This window comes from Salmo salar, chromosome ssa14 (genome assembly GCF_905237065.1).
Source record: "Salmo salar chromosome ssa14, Ssal_v3.1, whole genome shotgun sequence".
In the NCBI taxonomy this organism is placed as follows: domain Eukaryota; kingdom Metazoa; phylum Chordata; class Actinopteri; order Salmoniformes; family Salmonidae; genus Salmo; species Salmo salar.
In genome coordinates this window covers 9,952,954-9,974,647 of record NC_059455.1, presented here as the reverse complement: position 1 = coordinate 9,974,647, position 21,694 = coordinate 9,952,954, and the positions used below count along the sequence as shown (strand labels likewise).

Here is a 21,694-nt window from a genome sequence, read left to right as displayed (position 1 = left end):
AATTACACAAATGAACTTAACAAGGCGCACCTGTTAATTGAAATGCATTCCAGGTGACTACATCAAGAAGCTGGTTGAGAGAATGCCAAGAGTGTGCAAAGCTGTCATCAAGGCAAATAGTGGCTACTTTGAAGAATCTCAAATATAAAATATATTTTGATTTGTTTAAACACTTTTTTGGTTACTACATGATTCAATGTGTTATTTCATAGTTGTTTTGTATTCTCTATTAATCTACAATGTAGAAAATAGTAAACAAAGAAAACTGGTATTGTATTTCCAAATTCTTCAGCTAGTGTTGCTTGCAGCCGTGTTTGTTGCCATTTTGGGCCTATGTACTCAATATGAGTATGTAGCAGAGTTTAGTTTGACTATATTGGAGATTTATGTTTTGGACTATTTTGGAGGTTTGGGGATCTTCATTTAAGAAAAACTTTGCTTAAAAGTAGAACTTAAAAGGTGTATGTTTCTCATTTGTTTTTAGCAACGCAGAAAAGAAACTTTACAAAGAGAGGTATAAAACAGTGGGAGGTGTGTTGTTTAAGTCAGGGGGAGCTCGATTAAGTAGCAAATGTAACAAATGCTGTGGAATAACAACACACTCACCCCACTCTCCGGAAATGTGGTCCAGGCCAGTTCTGTGGTCGCCCACTTGCTGTCCATTAGTGTTTCTATAAATCAAGAACAGGAGAGTTAGTTAAACCAAGAAGCTATTGTAACAAACAATACCTCAGGGTTTTCCAAACTCGGGGCCCCAAGGGGTGCACGTTTTCGTTTTAGCCCTAGCACTACACAGCTGATTCAAATAATCAACTAATCATCAAGTTTTGATCATTCGTATCAGCTGTGTAGTGCTAGGGAAAAAACCAAAACGTGCACCCCTTGGGGTCCTGAGGACCGAGTTTGGGAAACACTATTAAGTGGTGGTTGGAAATAAAATTATAGTCCAAAAAGCAGAAGTCTATTATTTACCTAATTTATTATTTTAGTCTATTCTTCTCAGAAGACGACAGTAAGCCTATCGGCATCAATTCCACACGGATACATAAAAAACTGGGTACACAGAAAGTCTGTCATGAGAAAACTGTTAAATCCTCATAAAGCTCTAAATAAAAAGATGATGATGGAAGAAAAAAACAGTCTGCCTTTGATATCACTGAAAATGTAGAAATTTGAGAAAAATGTGCCATCCTCTAGGAGGGAGAAATCATCTCGATCGAATTTCAAAGCTTTATTACTAAGTGATATCACAATCAATCACAAATCACTACTCGGCCCAGCCATAGTGGATTCCCCAGAGTGGTGACCTCGTATTACACAGGTCATTTTGAGAGAGTCAGGAGTATGAAAATCAAAGGATAAGGAGGTTAAACAAATAAAGGGAAGAAAGAGAGTAAATATGAGGATCAATAGACATCGTTGTCACCTGTCAATCTGTATGATGGCTGAGTGAAGTCATCAAAACACACCAAAGGCTTGCAAAAGGTTATCTTCTTGTTGTTTACTCAAATGCACCTCCAATTTACAGTTGTGTCAATTACTTTGAATAGAAGCCCAAGCATGGGAGCTTGGGCTCCCGTGTGGCGCAGCGGTCTAAGGCACTACATCTCAGTGCTTGAGGTGTCACTACAGACACCCTGGTTCGATTCCAGGCTGTATCACAACCAGCCGTGATTGGGAATCCCATAGGGTGGCACACAATTGGCCCAGCATTGTCCGGTTTTGGCCAGTGTAGGCCATCATTGTAAATAAGAATTTGTTCTTAACTGACTTGCCTAGTTAAATAAGGGTAAAAGCTATCAGGGTTGGATAGGTTACTTTCTAAATGCAATCCATTACAGTTACTAGTTACCTGTCCAACATTGTAATCAGTAATGTAACTTTTGGATTACCCAAACTCAGTAATGTAATCTGAATCATGGTGTTCTCCGACTTGTGGTCAGGAGAAATTTAAACTTGCACCTTTTTTCAATGCTGAATTGAATGTCATTGGGAAAAAGGTGTCAATGTATTTTCACAAACATCCTTTCTGAATTTAAAAGTAATCCAAGAAGTAATCCTCTAGTTTTCAAAAGTACCTGTAATCTGATTAGAATCGTTTTTGCTGGTAACATAACGGATTACAGTTAGTTTATTTTGTAATCAGTTACTCCCCAACCCTGAGGACTAGCTTCCTTATTACCATAGTTTGGATCTAGATTAGCTATAAGGTGTAAAAGGTTACCTTCTTGATTCTCATTCCCTTTACAGACAGACTTTACAGTATGGTGCCTGCTAAAAAAATCTGCCAATGTTTTTTAGATCCCAATTCATATAGTCCCATTTTTACCACATTCTTGCCGGGATAAGCCTTTTAAATCTCCAGTGCACATGCAGGCAAGTTTAGGAGCGATAGTAGACGTGGGCCCATGTGGGTGGACATCTATTTGAATAAATCCATTGAATATACACCATCACAAGGAAATCCGTTATTACATTTGTTTTAGGCAGGTCCTAAGAAACATAAGACTAATAAAATGTCATTTCAAAAGAGATGAATTATGTTACTGGTCTGTGCAGCCTATAGTTGTTTTGCTCATTAAACAAACAAGACACACTTAGCCTTCTATAAAATATGTGTGTTGACTGTGATTAGGGTAGCCTAAGAATAGAATTCAATATAACAGAATAAAATACAAATAGTATTTATAGATACAGCAAGGTGTGGAATGGCTGTCATTTTGAATTGAGCCCAAGGCAAGCACATGCTTTTTTGATCCACGTTTCATGTCTTTTCCTACCCTCACTCCGCTTTGTTAGGGAGCAGGCGTAGGGTCTTGCAACGAGAGTATCTTCATCACGACACCAATAGAAAATGATAGAAAATCTATATTTTACAAAAGCATGTGAGTCTTGTGTTCATATTTCACAACCTCCGGGGGCTTTTGGAGTTGCCTATACGCGATCAAGCAAAAATAATAGGCCTACACTTGATTTAGGCTACATTTTTTGCAATGCGAACTGTATCTAATCAGTCCTAGATAAGCTAGCACCTCTACTTACTTGCCCAGACAGAGAATTAACCAAATATACAGATGGCGATTCACTGAAACAAAATCACATTGATTGATTAAGAGAAGTCACAGGCGACTGAAGAGGAAAATAATCCACTTGTTATGCTACATACAGTAACATGCTTGGCAAAATGTTCTGATCAGTGCTAACAAATGAACCAACTAGACAAGATGATCATGAGCGGCACCTCAATTTAGCTAACATTTCCACAGCCTAATTGTAGCCTAACCAATATCCAAACAAAGATTTAGTGAAAAGAAAGAAATCGGACATGGATTGATTTATCAAGACGAGTCCCCACGCTTGTCTCAAAGCGGTGCGAAATGGCGCCAAAACAGTTGATCGCACTATTGCTTCAAATGTATTATAATACAATTCAAAAGGCCGATTGAGCACCTTTTTAATGAAGAACGGGTTTGTTTTCCATGACTGTGTTTTGCTTTTTGTGTATTGATGTGAATATTGACATGTATATTGATGTGTATATATGTGTTTTGATGTGTTTACAAGGCTCATCTGTAAAAGGGCAATTCAACGGTAACAGAGTGACGCTGAGACTCACTTTAAAATGTATGCCAAGCAAAATCCATTGATTGCAAAGCTTAACAAACCATACACCTATGTGAGTCTACTTTTAACAATTGCTACTGACAATTTTACTAAAACACATTTACTTGAGCAACAGCGCCAATGCAAAGTTTGGTAACAGATTGACAGTAAAATCACAGTTTAGGTGACCACATTTTCCAAAATCTTTATTAAATATCTAGCCCGACTTAAGATTCAAAGATGTCTGCAGAAAGAATGGGGTGTCAGCTATAACATGACACCATGAATTTGAAAAAAATCTACTTTGATTATTGAACTAAGTGAAGTGGATCAACACCCGGTAACAGAATGACGATAACAGAACGACATCATGGGTCCTGGATCTGTACTATACAGAAATGTATAATTGTGAATGTATTTCTCTCCATGGTGATGTATCCTAAATAGGTACACAAAGTTAGACAACTGTAATATCCTCCTTTGCATGTTTGAGTATTATTCTACCCACTGGCTATTATTCTAGTGAGATCTGTCCCCCAAACAAGACTCAATTTGGTTGGTCCAGACTGGACAAAACTTTACCAACCATAGATGTCTATACTTCACAAGTTTTCACGGTACAGTAAAGAAAAGTAGAGTATAGGGCTGTGAAGGTCATGGAATTTTGGATGATGGTAATTGGCCCTCCAAATGACCACGGTCTCCGTAATAATGGTTCGAATAGCAACAACAACAAAAAAGATATAGAAAAATCATTTACAAATGAGTTTACCTGTCATATTGCCTAGGTTAGAAGTTCCAAGCCCAATTTATTCATCATTTGCTGCAACACCTTGCTTGTTTTAAAACGGGGCAACAAAGTTTAATCACGTTGTTAAGAGTCCATGTTATCTCAGAAACGGACTCAACCGCACGAATGCCCGGCCGTCCCCTCTTCAGTCAGCTGTCCATTCAAAATTGTTACATACAGTACCAGTCAAAACTTTGGACATAATATTAATAGTAGTGAAGACATCAAAACTATGAAATAACACATATGGAATCACGTAGTAACCAAAAAAGTGTTAAACAAATCAAAATATATTTTATATTTGAGATTATTCAAAGTACCCACCCTTTGCCTTGATGACAATTTTTTTTTTAACGGTTATGACGGTTATTTTATTTCATCCATAACCGTCAGTTACATGGTTATAAGGTAATTAGTAAACTATACAGTACAGTACAGCACAGGAAAATGATTGAAAAATGTATCCATGCCTTCATTTCCCCAAAATATAGACTCTTAGCTTTCATTTTACACCAAATTCTATATGCTCCTGCAGATATAGGATTGTAAGGCAGTTTGCTACTTAAGGAAAATAACCCTGCAGCAACATAAAATGTTAATTATTATGTAGATTATAATTAATGGACATTTTTGTAGGGGTTAATACATTTTTGTCAGGGCAAATCAAGAAGCCTTTTAAAAAATAAACTACATTTCCTGCTGAGCAGGAACATTCTCAGCAACAAAAGTGATCAAATTAACATCCTACATCTGTATGAAATTCATGTTGGTGCTCATGGGTCCTTTTACATGGAAATTGTCACGCCCTGATCTGTTTCACCTGTCCTTGTGATTGTCTCCACCCCCTCCAGGTGTCGCTTATTTTCCCCAGTGTATTTATCCCTGTGTTTCCTGTCTCTCTGTGCCAGTTCGTCTTGTATGTTTCCAAGTCAGCCAGCAGTTTTCCCGCTCTCCTGCTTTTGCATTCGCCTTTTTCTAGTCCTCTCGGTTTTGATCCTTGCCTGTTTCTGGACTTTGTACCTGCCTGCCTTGACCACAAGCCTGTCTACCACTCTGTACCTCCTGGACTCTGCTCTAGTTTTGACCTTTTTGCCTGTCCATGACATTTCTCTTGCCTATCCCTTTGGTTAATAAACATTGTAAGACTCCAACCATCTGCCTCCTGTGTCTGCATTTGGGTCTCGCCTTGTGCCTTGATAGAAATGACCAAAAGAGACATTGGTTTCAGCATGACTCCCTGTCAAAATAAAGGTTAAATAAAATATATTTGTGAAATTGGAATGTACTAATAGAGTAATTATAAAGTTGTGCATGTTTGAATGTTTGCCCTTACGGTGCATTCGGATTTCAGACCCCTTGACTTTTTCCACATTTTGTTACGTTACAGCCTTATTCTAAAATTGATAAAATTGTTCCCCCCCATCAATCTACACACATACCCCATCATGATAAATCAAAGACAGGTTTGTAAAAATGTTTGCTAATTTATTCAAAATTAAAAAACTGAAGTATTCAGACCCTTTACTCAGTACTTTGTTAAAGCACCTTTAGCAGCGTAGCCTTGAGTCTTTTGGGGTATTTCTCATGGTCTGAGAGTCTTTTAGGTGCCTTTGGCAAACTCCAAGCGGGCTGTCAGGTGCCTTTTACTGAGGCGTGGCTTCTGTCTTGCCACTCCACCGTAAAGGACGGATTGGTGGAGTGCTGCAGAGACGGTTTTCCTTCTAGAAGGTTCTCCCATCTCCACAGAGGAACTCTGGAGCTCTGTCAGAGTGACCATCAGGTTGTAGGTCAGCTACCTGACCAAGGCCCTTCTCCCCCGATTGCTCAGTTTGGCCATGCATCCAGCTCTAGGAAGAGTCTTGGTGGTTCCAAACTTCTTCCATTTAAGAATGATGGAGGCCACTGTGTTCTCGGGGACCTTCAATGCTGCAAAACTATTTTGGTATCCTTCCGTCAGATCTGTGCCTCGACACAATCCTGTCTCTGAGCTCTACGGACAACTCCTTAGATCTCATGGCTTGGTGGGACTGTGGGATCTTAAATCGACAGGTATGTGCCTTTCCAAATCATGTCCAATCAACAGAATTTACCACAAGTGGACTCCAAGTTGTAGAAACATCTCAAGGATGATCAATGGAAACAGGATGCACCTTAGTTCAATTTAAAGTCTCATAGCAAAGGGTCTGAATACTTTTGTAAATAAGTTATTTTTATAAATTTGCCAACATTTCTAAAAACCTGTTCGCTTTGTCATTATGGGGTTTTGTGTGAAGATTGAGGACATGAGAAGAGTTCCACACACTAACATACAAAGAACATCAGTGTAGATTAGAGGTCCTGTATCCACAGGCTTAACACACGAGTTAAATTCAGATTGAGAAGAATTTACTGTAGGCCCATTACTAAATCAAACATGCTTTAGAAGCATTGTTTTTGACAGAAACCTAAAAGCCGGACACAGCTTTTGATTGGATAGCGTCCCAAGTGTACAACTCTCTACCTACGCATTTGCTCTCCATGTACATGTACCATTTAAGTCTCCGCTTGCTGCTATAACTCAAATCCGGGCATTTTGATGGGCTTCTTGAGGCAGCAAGAACACTGACTAGCTGTCTTCACATTCAACAAGAGCCAAGACAAGAAGCCCATCTAAGGGTCCAGGTTGATAATTGGATGTTAGATCCAACGCTCTGTGTGCCTTGAGGTAACATAAACTCTACTCCAACTGAACTCTCCACAGACCTTAGTGAGGCTCATTATTACTTAACGTGTGTTTGCCTGGGAAGAGTTCCAGAGCACTAACATACAAAGAACATCAGTGTAGATTAGAGGTCCTGTATCCACAGGCTTAACACATGAGTTAAATTCAGATTGAGAAGAATTTACTGTGGGCCCATTACTAAATCAAAAAAGCTTTAGACGCGAATGAAGTATATATCGTTTTTGACAGAAACCTGAAAGCCGGACACAGCTTTTGATTGAATAGCGTCCCAAATGTACAGCTCTCTACCTACGCATTTGCCCTTCATGTACATGTACCATTTAAAAGTCTCCCCTTGTTGCTATAACTCAAATCCGGCAATTTACCCCCCCCCCTCCCATCCCCCGTAATAAAACTGGCAGTGATGATGCCTCCCCCAGGGCCAAAAAACAGGAACTTGTTGTCCTTACAGCATCTCATTCACCGCCCATGGTGTATACTGTTTTTGATCACTGGAGCAAACATGCTCACTGCTGCTATGGGAGCACACATGCTAATGTTTAATTCACTTTGTTCAGATGGGCTGCTATGAAAGGAAGGCCTCTCCTCGTATTAATTTCACACTCACATCCACAAACAGATGAAATATTCAAAGGCGTAACGTCTCTCCGCTAATTTTGTGCATGATCGGATACATACAACAAATGGGTATTTTGACTGTAAACAGCAAATTCGTAGTGGCAAATTCAGAGTGCTTAGGCCTACTGTATGACTTATCTCGCTATCTAGTTTGCATGTGAGTGTGTCTTCCTTTTCCTCTATACACAACTGCAAGATTCTGCAATGTTATGTTTGACGCTTGATGAACCGCTTTAAATCAACTCAAGCTGACCCAATTCAACTTTCTCCTCCAGGCTATTTGCATCTGCGCATATGGTTCCATTCATAATTATGCGTATTTACTGTACGCTCTATAGAGAAGAGATAAATAAAGCGTGCACCGATATGGAGATGCTCTTCCGTAGTTATACGTGCGGAGATGATTGGATATTAGTGTGTTCTTCTGCAGCCATGCATACCTAGTGAGCTATTTCTATAGGACGTTAAGGTTTTCTGAGCTATTACATAATTGCAGTTACGCTCCAATACCATGCGACTCTGAAAATAGCACAAGTACACAACATTACTGTTAAAGGGGTTAGTCATAAAGAAGATGACAGGGTCAGTGAGTCACATGCCCATTGTATGGGTGACTAGGAGGCCAGAGCTTATGTCACTAGCTAAACTCATGGACAGACCCAAGGACACAGATGGACATTGCACTCAAATCCACAAAATAAATCAAAATTCAACTGACATACTGGTATTGAAAAAATACATATCCTAATGGAAACCAATGTGAAACGGCTAATTCAAGACTTCCATGAATTCCAATGAATCTATTGGAGTGAACTAAACAGCACTAAACTTTACTCAAATGAATTGGATTCATTCGAAGGACAAAAAAATAAATAGACAAAACAAAAGTAATGGAAACCAACAGGCAACTGCCAATTCAAGAACCAAATTCAAATTCATCTCTTGGAATCCGCCATACTGACAACGAGGCATCGACCCCGACAACCCTAAAACCCATAATACACTTCAACTCCTCGAACGTCCACCCATCCTCAGAGGACAGACATTAGTTAACAACCCAGTGTTGAGTAACTGAAGTTGTTGGTCGGGGGAAAACTGGCTGATCATCAGCCTATGAAAATCTCTGTGAGACCCGCTAGGGAGGCTGCCGCTGCATTGATTTAGATGCTGACACCATAATTGATGAGCGATAACACTGGCTGGCGTCCAAGAGAAGCACATTTTACTCAGAGAAGGAAAGGCAGGCAGGGAACGTGGCGGAATTTGGAGAGAAATATATAAAGGAGCTGGTATAGCCTAAATGAAGTTGCCTTGGATTAGGTTAGTTGGGCACTTTGCTTCTTGAAAGTCCAATATCTTGAGTGGATTTTTTTCTTTAAGTATGGTACATGGGATACTTCGACATACCATTACAACCAATCACAAATTATTGGAATAAAAACCATATTCAAGATATCAGATTGACAATTCATAAATACACAGACTTCAATTAAAAGTGTGTGACCCTGCATAAAGCAGAAATAAATCCGGGGATATTTCTCTCTCCCTGGGATTTGGCCAGCTTGGCATAACCCAACACACAGGATAATGTCGCGTTCATGTGCTAGTTGGAACTAGGAAACTCTGAAATTTCCGACCTGCTAAACTACAGTAGTTGGCCAAAGCACGAGTATAAATACAACCAGTTAGCAAGTCAACTAACCCATGAACTCAGCACAAACCGCGGACCTGGTTTGCCAACCCTCCTGATGTACAGTACCAGTCAAAAGTTTGGACACACCTACTCATTCAAGTGTTTTTCTTTATTTTTACAATTATTGTAACAGACATCAAAACTATGAAATAACAAATATGGAATCATGTAGTAACCAAAAAAAAGTACTTTCCTGTGGATATTTTGTCTCAAATTTCAAGCAGCTGAAGGAAAAACTGCCCAGACAACAGGTAGAGGTAGTTCAAATGTAATTATATTCAACAGTCTGGCTTGTAAGGAAATTGTACATGATTTTGCACTCCAATGTTTTAGGCTGTATATACCAATTACATTGTGTATTACAGTCGGCTTGATCAGACAAATCTAAAGGCAACTTGCCTACATGTATCTTTGGACTGTCATTTTGTATGTGTCCAATGACATACACCATTGATTGCTATTGACTGGCTAGCAACTGGGAGAGTATGATCCTCTGGTAATTACAATACGCTTAGTTTTGTTAGTGTTTCTGAAATGACTACATATAAGTGAAGTATTTTGAAAGGAGAGAAAGCTTCAGGATATTAGAGGATTTGTTTCTTCCTCCCTCTTTAAATTGCTAGAGATATTGGCTTTTCCCTACAGAAAGGAAATGTATAGACTGACACTAAAGCTTTTTACACTGAGCATGTTGTAAAGTTTGGCACCCATTTTGAACATATATGAACAGTCAGTATATAACCGCCCCATTAGTGTAATATCAAAGACACTGGTAACTAGCTCCTATCTGTGGTAATACCTTGTGTACTTTGTGAGAACCAAAATACAGTATATGGGTGTTTAATGTAGGATTAATCCTTTATGTCAAATTGAGCTGTATCGTGGGCTTGGTCAAGCAACCCAACATAAGTACATGAGGGAATACTCAACTAGTGGGTGTAATAACACAGAAAAAGGTACTTGACAATAGCGAAATGGATGCAGCTGCAATGACGTGTGACACATATGGGTGACACGTGGAGGACCGAAAATGCATGGGACGTCCCTGCTTTCCTTTGTGGGGAAATCTATACCAAGGAACTGTTGCTGTGTGTGTTGTATGTTGTCATTGGTCAGTTTTCATAGAATAAATCCAATGTGTGACTCAACCACAACACAATACAGTGGTGTGATACAAAACAGGCAGTACCGAATAGTATGAACATAAATGGTAACTTTGTATCCTAACAATCGATCTACTCTATCCATTTTCAACTGTGGCAACAGTGGCGTTTTTAGCAAAAACTATTTTTTTAAGCCTATTACAGTTAAAACCTGCAATCAAAAGAACAGATTTTTGTATGTGCCATGCAATTGGCGAAATAAAGCTGCGCTTTATCTTATTATACAACGTAATATTCAAACATAATCGCATTTTTGGCAGTTCATCATGGCTTGCAAACACCCACATTCTTTGGAAACATCTAGGCTACTAGTCTGATTAATCAAGCTGTAATACGCAATGAATTGGTATATACAGCCTGAAACTAATGCCTGCAAAATCGTGTAAATGTTCCTTACAAGCCAGAATACAATTATATCTAAACTTATTCTACCGGTTGTCTGGGCGGTTTATCCTTCAAGCTGTTCGAAATTTGAGACAAAATTTCCACAGGAAAGTATTGTTTACCTGACTTTCTATAGAGCCTGTAGGTATATGGTTCAGTGACATCTGCTGATGGCTTTTTAAATGAATTGAATTGATTGATTGAGTTCAGCATCAAGGTAAAATGTGTATAATATTGGATATTCGATTTTCTCTATTGAACCAAGCATGCCATGACATTTTATTTAACCAAGCAAGTCAGTTAAGAACAAATTCTAATTTACAATGACAGCCTAACCCAGCCTAACCCGGACGACGCTGGGCCAATTGTGCGCCGCCCTATGGAACTCCCAATCACAGCCGGTTGTGATACAGCCTGGAATTGAACCAGGGTCTGTAGTAACACCTCTAGCACTGAGATGCAGTGTCTTAGTGCGCTGCACCACTCGGGAGCCCGACATTGAAAATTATATATTCAGAAACCTTTTTAGTGTGAATTTCATTATTAGTTTTTTTTATTCTGATTTACATAAAACATATATATTTTTTAAACCACCCAACAAAAAAGGTGTTGATTGTTCTCCATCCTCCCCTGATTCAGAATATACAATATTCAGTGTCATGGTAGGCTTGGTTCAATAGCCATTGACGAGAGAAAAACGAATATCCAATATAAAATTAACTTTACCTAGGTGCCAAACATATACAGTGCCTTGTTACCAAGTGGGATAAAATTTGATTTAATTGTCATTTTTTTTGTCAGCAATCTATACAAATTGCTATTTTCAAGTCATGCCATAGATTGTCAAGCAGATTTAAGTCAAAACTATAACTTTGCCACTCAAGAATCCACTCACTATCTTCTTGGTAAGCAATTCCAGTGTAGATTTGGCCTTTTGTTGTAGGTTATTGTCCTGCTGAAAGGTGAATTCCTCTCCTAGTCTCTGGTGTAAAGCAGACTGAAGCAGGTTTTCCTCTAGGATTTTGCCTGTGCTTAGCTCCATCCCTTTTCTTTTTATCCTGAAAAAATCCCCAGTATTTGCCGATGCTTGAAAATAAGGCCGCAGTTATTCAGTGATGTGTTGTGTTGGATTTGCCCCCAAACATAAGACTTTGCATTTTGGCCAAAAAGTGTATTTCTTTTTTTGCAGTAATACTATAGTGCCTAAAGATGCATGTTTTGCAATATTTTGATTTAGTATATTTGCATTCTTCTTTTCACTCTGTCATTTAGGTCATTGTTGTGGAGTCAGTACAATTTGGTTCATCCTCAGTTTTCTCCCATCACAGCCATTGAATTTTATAGCTGTTTTAAAATCACCCTCATGGTGACATCCCTAAGCAGTTTTCTTCCTGTCCTGCTGCTCAGTTCAGCAGGATGACTGTATCTTTGATATGTCTGGGTGGTTTAATACATCATCCACAGCATAATTATTAACTTGACCATGCTTAAAGAGATATTCAATGTTTGATTTGTTTTTGTTACCTATCTACCAATCACTGCCCTTCTTTATGAGGCTTTTGTCAATTTCCCTCATCTTAGTAGTTTAATCTGTGCTTGAAATGGAATACTTGACTGAGGGAACTTTAAAATTTTATTTAACTAGGCAAGTCAATTAAGAACAACTTATTATTTACAATGACGGCCTACTCCAGCCAAACATGGACGAAGCTGGGCCAATTGTGCACCGCCCAATCACGGCCATATGTGATGCAGCCTGAATTCGAACCAATGACGCCTCTTGCACTGAGATGCAGTGCCTTAGACCGCTGCACCACTTCGGGAGCCACACTTACAGATGTAATGTATGTATGGATGGGGGACAGAGGAAGGGTTAGTCATTAAAAAATAATGTCAAAACCTATTATTTCACAGAATGAGTCCATGTAACTTATGTGATTTCTTAAGCTAAATTTTACACTTGCACCAATTTAGGCTTGCTGAAAACGTATGCAACGACTATATTTGTTAGATTTTTTTATAGCATTTTATATATATAAATAAAACCACGTCCACTTTGACATGAAAGTATTTTGTGTCGATTGTTAACAAAAAAAATGACAATTACGTTCATTTTAATCGCACTTTGAAACACAATAAAATGTGAAGAAATAGAAGGGGTCTGAATACTTTTGCAAGGCACTGTAAAAAACAGCCCTCTAAAAAGTCGGGTAAACAATATTTCCTGTGGATATTTTGTCTCAAATTCCGAGTACAAATGTCATTTTATTCAACATTCTGTCTTGTGAGGCAAATTGACACGATTTTGCAGTCATTAGTTTCAGGCTGTATATACCAATGAATTGTGTATTAGAACCTGATTAATCGGAATGAGGCTACATGTGAAAGAAAAGTTCAAACAAAAGTGTAGCATATTGAAATGATTTTACATACATACCTTCAACAGATAATACCACGGGAAGCACAAAGCTGCATATCCACAGCAAGTAATCCATTGTCATAAACTAGGATCTTGCAACATTAATAAAGGTTTTGCCTGGACCCTTCAGATGGTGCCACACAATACACAGCACCTAAACCACCGGAGACGTAGAACCTTTCACAAGTCTCTTTATTCTCATGTCTTGAATTAATGCAACAAATAAAACCATCCCATTCCACTAGCCTACATCCAATCGCCGAAAGTAGTAATCAAGCAATTTTAGTTATTCATTCAAATCATCGGCCAAATCCACGGAGAAACAGCAAAGCTATGGAGCATTTACAATGCCCTTTCTCTCCGCCTTTCTCGCGCTTTATCGATGCCACATTGTAGTCCAAAAGCGCATCTATACACTCGCACATTGCTCCAAAAACACTGCAAATCTTATTTTTTTCTCCCAAAAAACTCAGTAATCCACTTCGCTGACTCAGTTGTAGCTGTTGCTCCTCAAGGAGTGTTCGTTGGAATGGCAATTGGGACTGCCGAGACAGAGGGGAGCTGGGGCGTGTGGGTGAAGGGATGGAAGGGGGGCGGGGGGTTGTCGGCTGTGGAGCAGCTGCCTTGCTCTGCGAGTCACACCCCTCCCGAGACGCAGAGAGAATGTCGTGAACTTTGGGGACCGGCATCAGAGACAAGAGAAAAGCCTTGGTTTGTGTGGAGGTTCTGTTCATTCAAATCCTAACCTGTCGGAATCAATCCATTTTCGATACAAAACGTTACTGTGGATAGGTGACGAATGTCAATATCTGCGCCTGGTTTTGAAATGGATAGATAGCGCCTCCCGCGGGTTATTGAGTGTCCAATCATATTTTATTTGTCACATGCTTTGTAAACAGGTGTAGACTAACAGTGGAATGCTTACTTACGGGTCCTTTTCCAACAATGCAGAGTTAAAGATAAAAAATAAAAAAATAAATAGAAATTGTGACAATAGGAATAAATACACAGTGAATAACGAATAATAATAATGAGTAAAATAGCATGGCTATATACAGGGAGTACCAGTACAGAGTCCATGTTCTGGGGTATGAGGTAATTGAGGTAGATATGTACATATAGGTAGGAGTAAACTGACTAGGCAACAACATAGCAGACAGTAGCAGCAGCGTACGTGGTGAGTGTGAAAGTGTGTGTGTGGCGTCAGTATGCGTGTGTGAGCATATTATGTGTGTGTGGCGTGTGTGGTGTGTGTATTTGTGTGTTGGGGTGTCAGTGTAAGTATGTTTGAGTGTGCGGGTAGAGTCTAGTGTGAGGACATAGAGTCAGTGCAAGAGAGTTAGTGCAAAAATTGGTCAGTGCAAGTAGTCCGGGTAGCCATTGATTACCTATTTAGCAGTCATCTTGGCTTGGGGGTAGAAGCTGTTCAGGGTCCTGTTGGTTCCAGACTTGATGCAGTGTTACTGCTTGCCGTGTGGTAGCAGAAAGAAGAGTTTATGACTTGGGTGGCTGGAGTCTTTGACAATTTATTGGGCCTTCCCCTGACACCGCCTGGTATAGAGGTCCTAGATGGCAGGGCCATACACACCACCCTCTGTTCCGTCTTGTGGTCGGGTGCCTTGCAGTTGCCGTACCAAGCGGCGATGCAGCCAGTCAAGATGCTCTCAATGGTGCAGCTGTAGAACTTTTTGAGGATCTGAGGGCCCGTGCCAAACCTTTCAGCCTCCTGAGGGGGAAGAGGTGCTGTCGTACCCTCTTCACAACTGTGTGGGTGTGTGTGGACCATGTTCATTTCTTAGTGATGTGGACACAGAGGACCTTGAAGCTCTCGACCTGCTCCACTACAACCCCTCTGTTTCCTGTAGTCCATAATCAGCTCCTTTGTCTTGCGGACGTTGAGGGAGAGGTTGTTGTCCTGGCACAACACTGCCTATAGGAGGCTCATTGTCATCGGTGATCAGTCCTACCACTGTCGTGAATAACACATTCAATAACACATTCATTGAATAACACATTCATAAATGGCAAAAAAGACAGTCAAAATAATAAGGAATAAGGTTTTGAAGTGTCTGTCCTATGACTAGGAGATATAAGAAAGCTCAGGAAATATATATATACTGCTCAAAAAAATAAAGGGAACACTTAAACAACACATCCTAGATCTGAATGAAAGAAATAATCTTATTAAATACTTTTTTCTTTACATAGTTGAATGTGCTGACAACAAAATCACACAAAAATAATCAATGGAAATCCAATTTATCAACCCATGGAGGTCTGGATTTGGAGTCACACTCAAAATTAAAGTGGAAAACCACACTACAGGCTGATCCAACTTTGATGTAATGTCCTTAAAACAAGTCAAAATGAGGCTCAGTAGTGTGTGTGGCCTCCACGTGCCTGTATGACCTCCCTACAACGCCTGGGCATGCTCCTGATGAGGTGGCGGATTGTCTCCTGAGGGATCTCCTCCCAGACCTGGACTAAAGCATCCGCCAACTCCTGGACAGTCTGTGGTGCAACGTGACGTTGGTGGATGGAGCGAGACATCATGTCCCAGATGTGCTCAATTGGATTCAGGTCTGGGGAACGGGCGGGCCAGTCCATAGCATCAATGTCTTCCTCTTGCAGGAACTGCTGACACACTCCAGCCACATGAGGTCTAGCATTGTCTTGCATTAGGAGGAACCCAGGGCCAACCGCACCAGCATATGGTCTCACAAGAGGTCTGAGGATCTCATCTCGGTACCTAATGGCAGTCAGCCTACCTCTGGCGAGCACATGGAGGGCTGTGTGGCCCCCCAAAGAAATGCCACCCCACACCATGACTGACCCACCGCCAAAGCGGTCATGCTGGAGGATGTTGCAGGCAGCAGAACGTTCTCCACGGCGTCTCCAGACTCTGTCACGTCTGTCACATGTGCTCAGTGTGAACCTGCTTTCATCTGTGAAGAGCACAGGGCGCCAGTGGCGAATTTGCCAATCTTGGTGTTCTCTGGCAAATGCCAAACGTCCTGCACGGTGTTGGGCTGTAAGCACAACCCCCACCTGTGGACGTCGGGTCCTCATACCACCCTCATGGAGTCTGTTTCTGACCATTTGAGCAGACACATGCACATTTGTGGCCTGCTGGAGGTCATTTTGCAGGGCTCTGGCGGTGCTTCTCCTGCTCCTCCTTGCACAAAGGCGGAGGTAGCGGTCCTGCTGCTGGGTTGTTGCCCTCCTACGGCCTCCTCCACATCTCCTGATGTACTGGCCTGTCTCCTGGTAGCGCCTCCATGCTCTGGACACTACGCTGACAGACACAGCAAACCTTCTTGCCACAGCTCGCATTGATGTGCCATCCTGGATGAGCTGCACTACCTGAGCCACTTGTGTGGGTTGTAGACTCCGTCTCATGCTACCACTAGAGTAAAAGCACCGGCAGCATTCAAAAGTGACCAAAACATCAGCCAGGAAGCATAGGAACTGAGAAGTGGTCTGTGGTCCCTACCTGCAGAACCACTCCTTTATTGGTGGTGTCTTGCTAATTGCCTATAATTTCCACCTGTTGTCTATTCCATTTGCACAACAGCATGTGAAATTTATTGTCAATCAGTGTTGCTTCCTAAGTGGACAGTTTGATTTCACAGAAGTGTTACATTGTGTTGTTTAAGTGTTCCCTTTATTTTTTTGAGCAGTGTATATATATTTATTTTTTTACACATTAAACCCCTTATTTGTGATGGCACAAAACTACTTCCATACTTCCATTCGTTTCTATGGGTTACCTTCAGACGAGTCCCGTGACACTTGTGGGGGTCACAGAGCGAAACAGAGAACACTATCATGTTCATTTGAGTCTCCCCTTTCCATATTGTGGAAGACCGGTTTTCAGGATGTCTCATGGTCTGACAAACACCGCTGTAGCAGATGCGGTGGATTGGAGTGCTGCCCATGCAAAAAGACCTGATATCTCCACCTTAAATTGACAGTATTTGATGGGATTTTTTAATGATGTTTCTTAGACTCGTAAGGATTAAAACTCCATTACACTAGACCTCTTCTCTTTTGTCTCTCCCCCCAGTGGTGTGTGTAGGTTACAGGACATGGCACTCATGAGTCCCATGTTCAAACAAGGCCCCCCTTCAACACTGCTAATTCATCTGTCTCTCTCCTCTCCACCCTGCCCAAAAAGCCCCCTCCCCTTTGCCCCCTCACCAGCTTGATCCCCCCCCCCATGACCAGCTCCCCCTAGCCCCCCCATGTGACCCCCCCCCCCCGAACCCACCCACTCACACAGACTCCCCAGCTCCCGACTATTTTTGTTTTGTCCCCAGTCTTTGTGGTCTTATTATCTACAGTTCAGTTCCCAGCAGGCTTGGGTCTGCTGCCCCTCCATTGAAACAGTGATTGATAGGAGGGCTCTTTAAACCACATATCACTACATTGACACTGAACCAAAAATATGACGCTGCTGCCTGCTGGGGTGTTGTTGTGATGTAACTTATGTAGCTAGCGATGTATTGGGTGCTTTAATAGTTGACAGACATAGTGTTTTTCTTTTGAGAGTATGGAAAGTCTACTTTTTATACAGGGTGTTTTTCTCATTAGCAGATGTCAAGACAACAGATAAACTGTATGTTCAGTCAGTGCTATCAAGAAGGAAAGAGTAGCCAGTCTATCAAGTAGCCTATGGAGGAGGGTTTACAAATACTTTGATTTGTGTGTAGGGGTGGTAACACTCACGCTCCTTCCTATGTGTATTGGATACCTACATGTTGGAGAGTGAGAGAAAGAGAGAGAGAAAAGAGCAAGAGAGAGAGGAGAGCGAGAGAGAGAGGATCGATTTCTGTCATTTAACAAAGGACCAGTGTTTCCCAAAATTCAATGGGGAAAATATGAAAGGCGTTAGGTGGGTTATAGGGCAAACAACTGCATTTTAGACCACCACTCATAGCAGGAATTTAACAACAGAGGGACTCCTGAAGAGAGGAAGGACTGTCATCTGAAGAGTGTTGCCAGCATCTATGCGGGTGTGAAATCTAAACCTCTCACTCATTCTGTGACTTCCTCTTCCTAGGAACGTGTTGGTCAACAGTATCATTTACACACTATCATTAACATGTTGCCATCAACACATTATCATCAACACCACCATGATTCTGTCTGCTGTTTCCAGAAGTTTGAGGCCTGAGAGAATGCTCTATAGTGTTCTGTATATGAATTAGAGGTCAGGTAAGTTATCTACAGTGCCTTCAGAAATGATTCACACCCCTTGACTTTTTCCACATTTTGTTGTGTTACAAAGTGGGATTAAAATGGATTTGTCATTTTTTGTCAACGACAAAATACTCTGTAATGTCAAAGTGGAAATTATTTTTGTGGGGGATGGAAAATGAAATACAAATACATTTTCACTAGATAAACGTTCAACCCTCTGAGTCAATACGTTAGAATCACAATTGGCAGCGATTACAGCTGTGAGTCTTTCTGGGTAAGTCTGTAAGAGCTTTGCAAACCTGGATTGTACAATATTTGCCCATTATTCTTTTTTAAATTCTTCAAGCTCCGTCATGTTGGCTGTTGATTATTCCTAAACAGCCATTTTCAAGTCTTGCCATAGATTTTCAAGATGATATAAGTCAAAACTGCAAGTAGGCCACTCAGGAACATTCAATGTTGTCTTGGTAAGTAACTCCAGTGTATAATTGGCCTTGTGTTGTAGGTTATTATCCTGCTGAAATATGGATTTGTCTCCCACTGTCTGTTGGAAAGCAGACTGAACCAGGTTTTCCTCTAGGACTTTGCCTGTGCTTAGCTCTATTCCTTTTCTTTTTATCCTAAAAACTCTCTAGTCCTTGCCGATGACTAGCATACCCATAACATGTTGCAGCCACCACCATGCTTGAAAATATGAAGAGTGTTACTCAGTGATGTTGGTATTCAGGACAAAAAAATAATTTCTTTGCCCATTTTTTCACAGTATGACTACATTTTAGTCATTCAGCGTACACTCTTATCCAGAGCAACTTAAATGTTCATACGTTTTTTGTACTGGTCCCCTGTGGGAATCAAACCCACAACCCTGACATTACAAGTGCCATGCTCTACCAACTGAGCTACACAGGAGATCAATAAGGTGCTGTTTGCAAACTTTCGTGCCTTATTGCAAACATGATGCATGTTTTGTAATATTTTTATTCTGTGCAAGCTTCCTTCTTTTTACTATGTCATTTCCACTATGTATTGTGGAGTAACTACAATGTTGTCAACCATCCTCAGCCATTTACGTCTGTAACTATTTTAAAATTACCACTGGCCTCATGGTGAAATCCCTGAGCAGTTTTCTTCCTCTCCGTTTACTGAGTTAGGAAGGACGCCTGTATCTTTGTAGTGACTGGGTGTATTGATACACCATCCAAAGTGTAATTAATAACTTCACCTTGCTCAAAGGGATATTCAATGTCAGTTTTTTTTACCCATCTACCAATAGGTGCCCTTCTTTTCGAGGCGTTGGAAAACCTCCCTGGTCTTTGTCGTTGAATCTGTGCTTGAAATTCACTGCTCGACTGAGGGATCTTACAGATAATTGTATGCGTGGGATACAGAGATGGGGTTGTCATTCAAAAATCATGTTAAACACCATTATTGCACACCGAGTAGGCCAATGCAACGTATCTGACTTGTTAAGCAAATGTTTACTCCTGAACTTATTTAGGCTTGCCATAACAAAAGGGTTTGAATACTTATTGACTCAAGACATTTTAACTTTTAATAGTTTTTATTCATTTGTAAAAATGTCTAAAAACATAATTCCACTTTGACATTATGGGGTATTGTTTGTAGATCAGAGACACAACATCTTAATGTAATGAATTTGTAAGTTCAGGCTGTAACACAACCAAATGTGGAAAAAGTCAAGGGGTGTGAATACTTTCTGAAGGCACTGTAAATAGATAGATGGATGGGCCCTGCTAAATGACTAAAATATAGCTAGATTGCTATCTATCTATCCATCTATCCATCTATCCATCCATCCATCCATCCATTCATTCATTCAAACAGATCCTAACACCGGTAGTCAAGTCCATCGCATACTGTATACCTTAGCTTTTGACCATGGACTGAGAATAGAAACATCTGTGTTTTGCTGTGGTGGTGACATGTGTGTTATGAAGAATCATTGTGGAGAGAACCTTTTACGATCCCGCTGCAGTCCACACATGATAATTCAGTCATTGGGATGAGGTGGGGGGAAAAACACATTTCACAAAGCATGCCGAAGAGACGCTGCAGCGAGACGACACAAGTCAAGGGCTACCTCCCAAATGGCACCCTATTCCCTACGAAGTGCACTACTTTTGAGCAGGCCCCATAGGGCTCTGGTCAAAAGTAGTGCATTATGTAGGGAATAGAGTGCCATTTGGGACGCAACCACGGATAAGCCTGGGAATAGAGAATTGCACTAGAGGTATCAGCTGCGAAACAGCGTCTGAAAGGGGAGGCACAGTGGCGCTAAGCTGACAGGAGAGGATGACAGATCATCTCAGAGCCTGAGCTCTCCTGCGAATTATGGAGTCAGTCGACTCTGCTACCGTATGTGTGTAGGGGGGTTGTGTTTGTGTGTGTGTGTGTGTGTGTGTGTGTGTGTGTGTGTGTGTGTGTGTGTGTGTGTGTGTGTGTGTGTGTGTGTGTGTGTGTGTATGGGCCGGGGGCAGGGGGGGCATTGAAGGCCAGGGCATAAAACAAAGGTGAATAAAGCTCTCTGGACAATATTGGAAGTCTGTGTGTCTTGGTTCTAAATTATGTATGTATTTCAAGACTGAGGTAAGACTTACAGCTATGAAGGCCATAGAATAGGAGCCGGAGACATAAAAAGTTACTGCAGTGCAGACTGATGAATAATAAACTTGAAAAAGTAATACCAAAACTCAAACACACTGTCATACCAAAAAATACATTTGTCCTGTATTTCAATACTGACGTATAATAGTGTCAAACTGTATGAAACTTTTATATTAATTTCTCAGCCAACAAGGGCCAACAAGACTGTCATTCGCTCCATTTTCATGCCAATGAAATGAGAAGTCAGTGGGGTTCTGGAGTAGAGCTTGATTCACTGCAAGACACTAATGATCCATGTGGAGAAAGAACTAGTTGGTGCCTAAGGGCTCCAAGACTGTGGAGGTGGAGGGTTACTTTTTTCGCCATGTGAGTGTTGCACCATAACCTGATGAAATATGAATCAATGCTCACACACCTTCAATGTGTTGGGATCTTTGAAAATAGATCCTGAACCGGGGTTATTTATGAACCTGTC

General features: G+C 40.8%; 1 protein-coding gene across 1 annotated transcript in view; it reads right to left on the bottom strand.

Moving 5' to 3' along the window:
• ephb3a (eph receptor B3a) overlaps positions 1-14,179 on the bottom strand; it is a 41,625-nt gene extending 27,446 nt beyond the window's left edge. Inside the window, exons 1-2 of the mRNA XM_014139353.2 lie at positions 13,411-14,179; positions 607-671 (exon numbers count right to left, since the gene is read on the bottom strand). Of these exons, the coding sequence (XP_013994828.1) occupies positions 607-671; positions 13,411-13,474 (129 nt within the window). The 5' untranslated portion in view covers positions 13,475-14,179. The remainder of the gene's footprint in view (positions 1-606; positions 672-13,410) is intronic.
• Between the last annotated feature and the right edge of the window lie 7,515 nt (positions 14,180-21,694).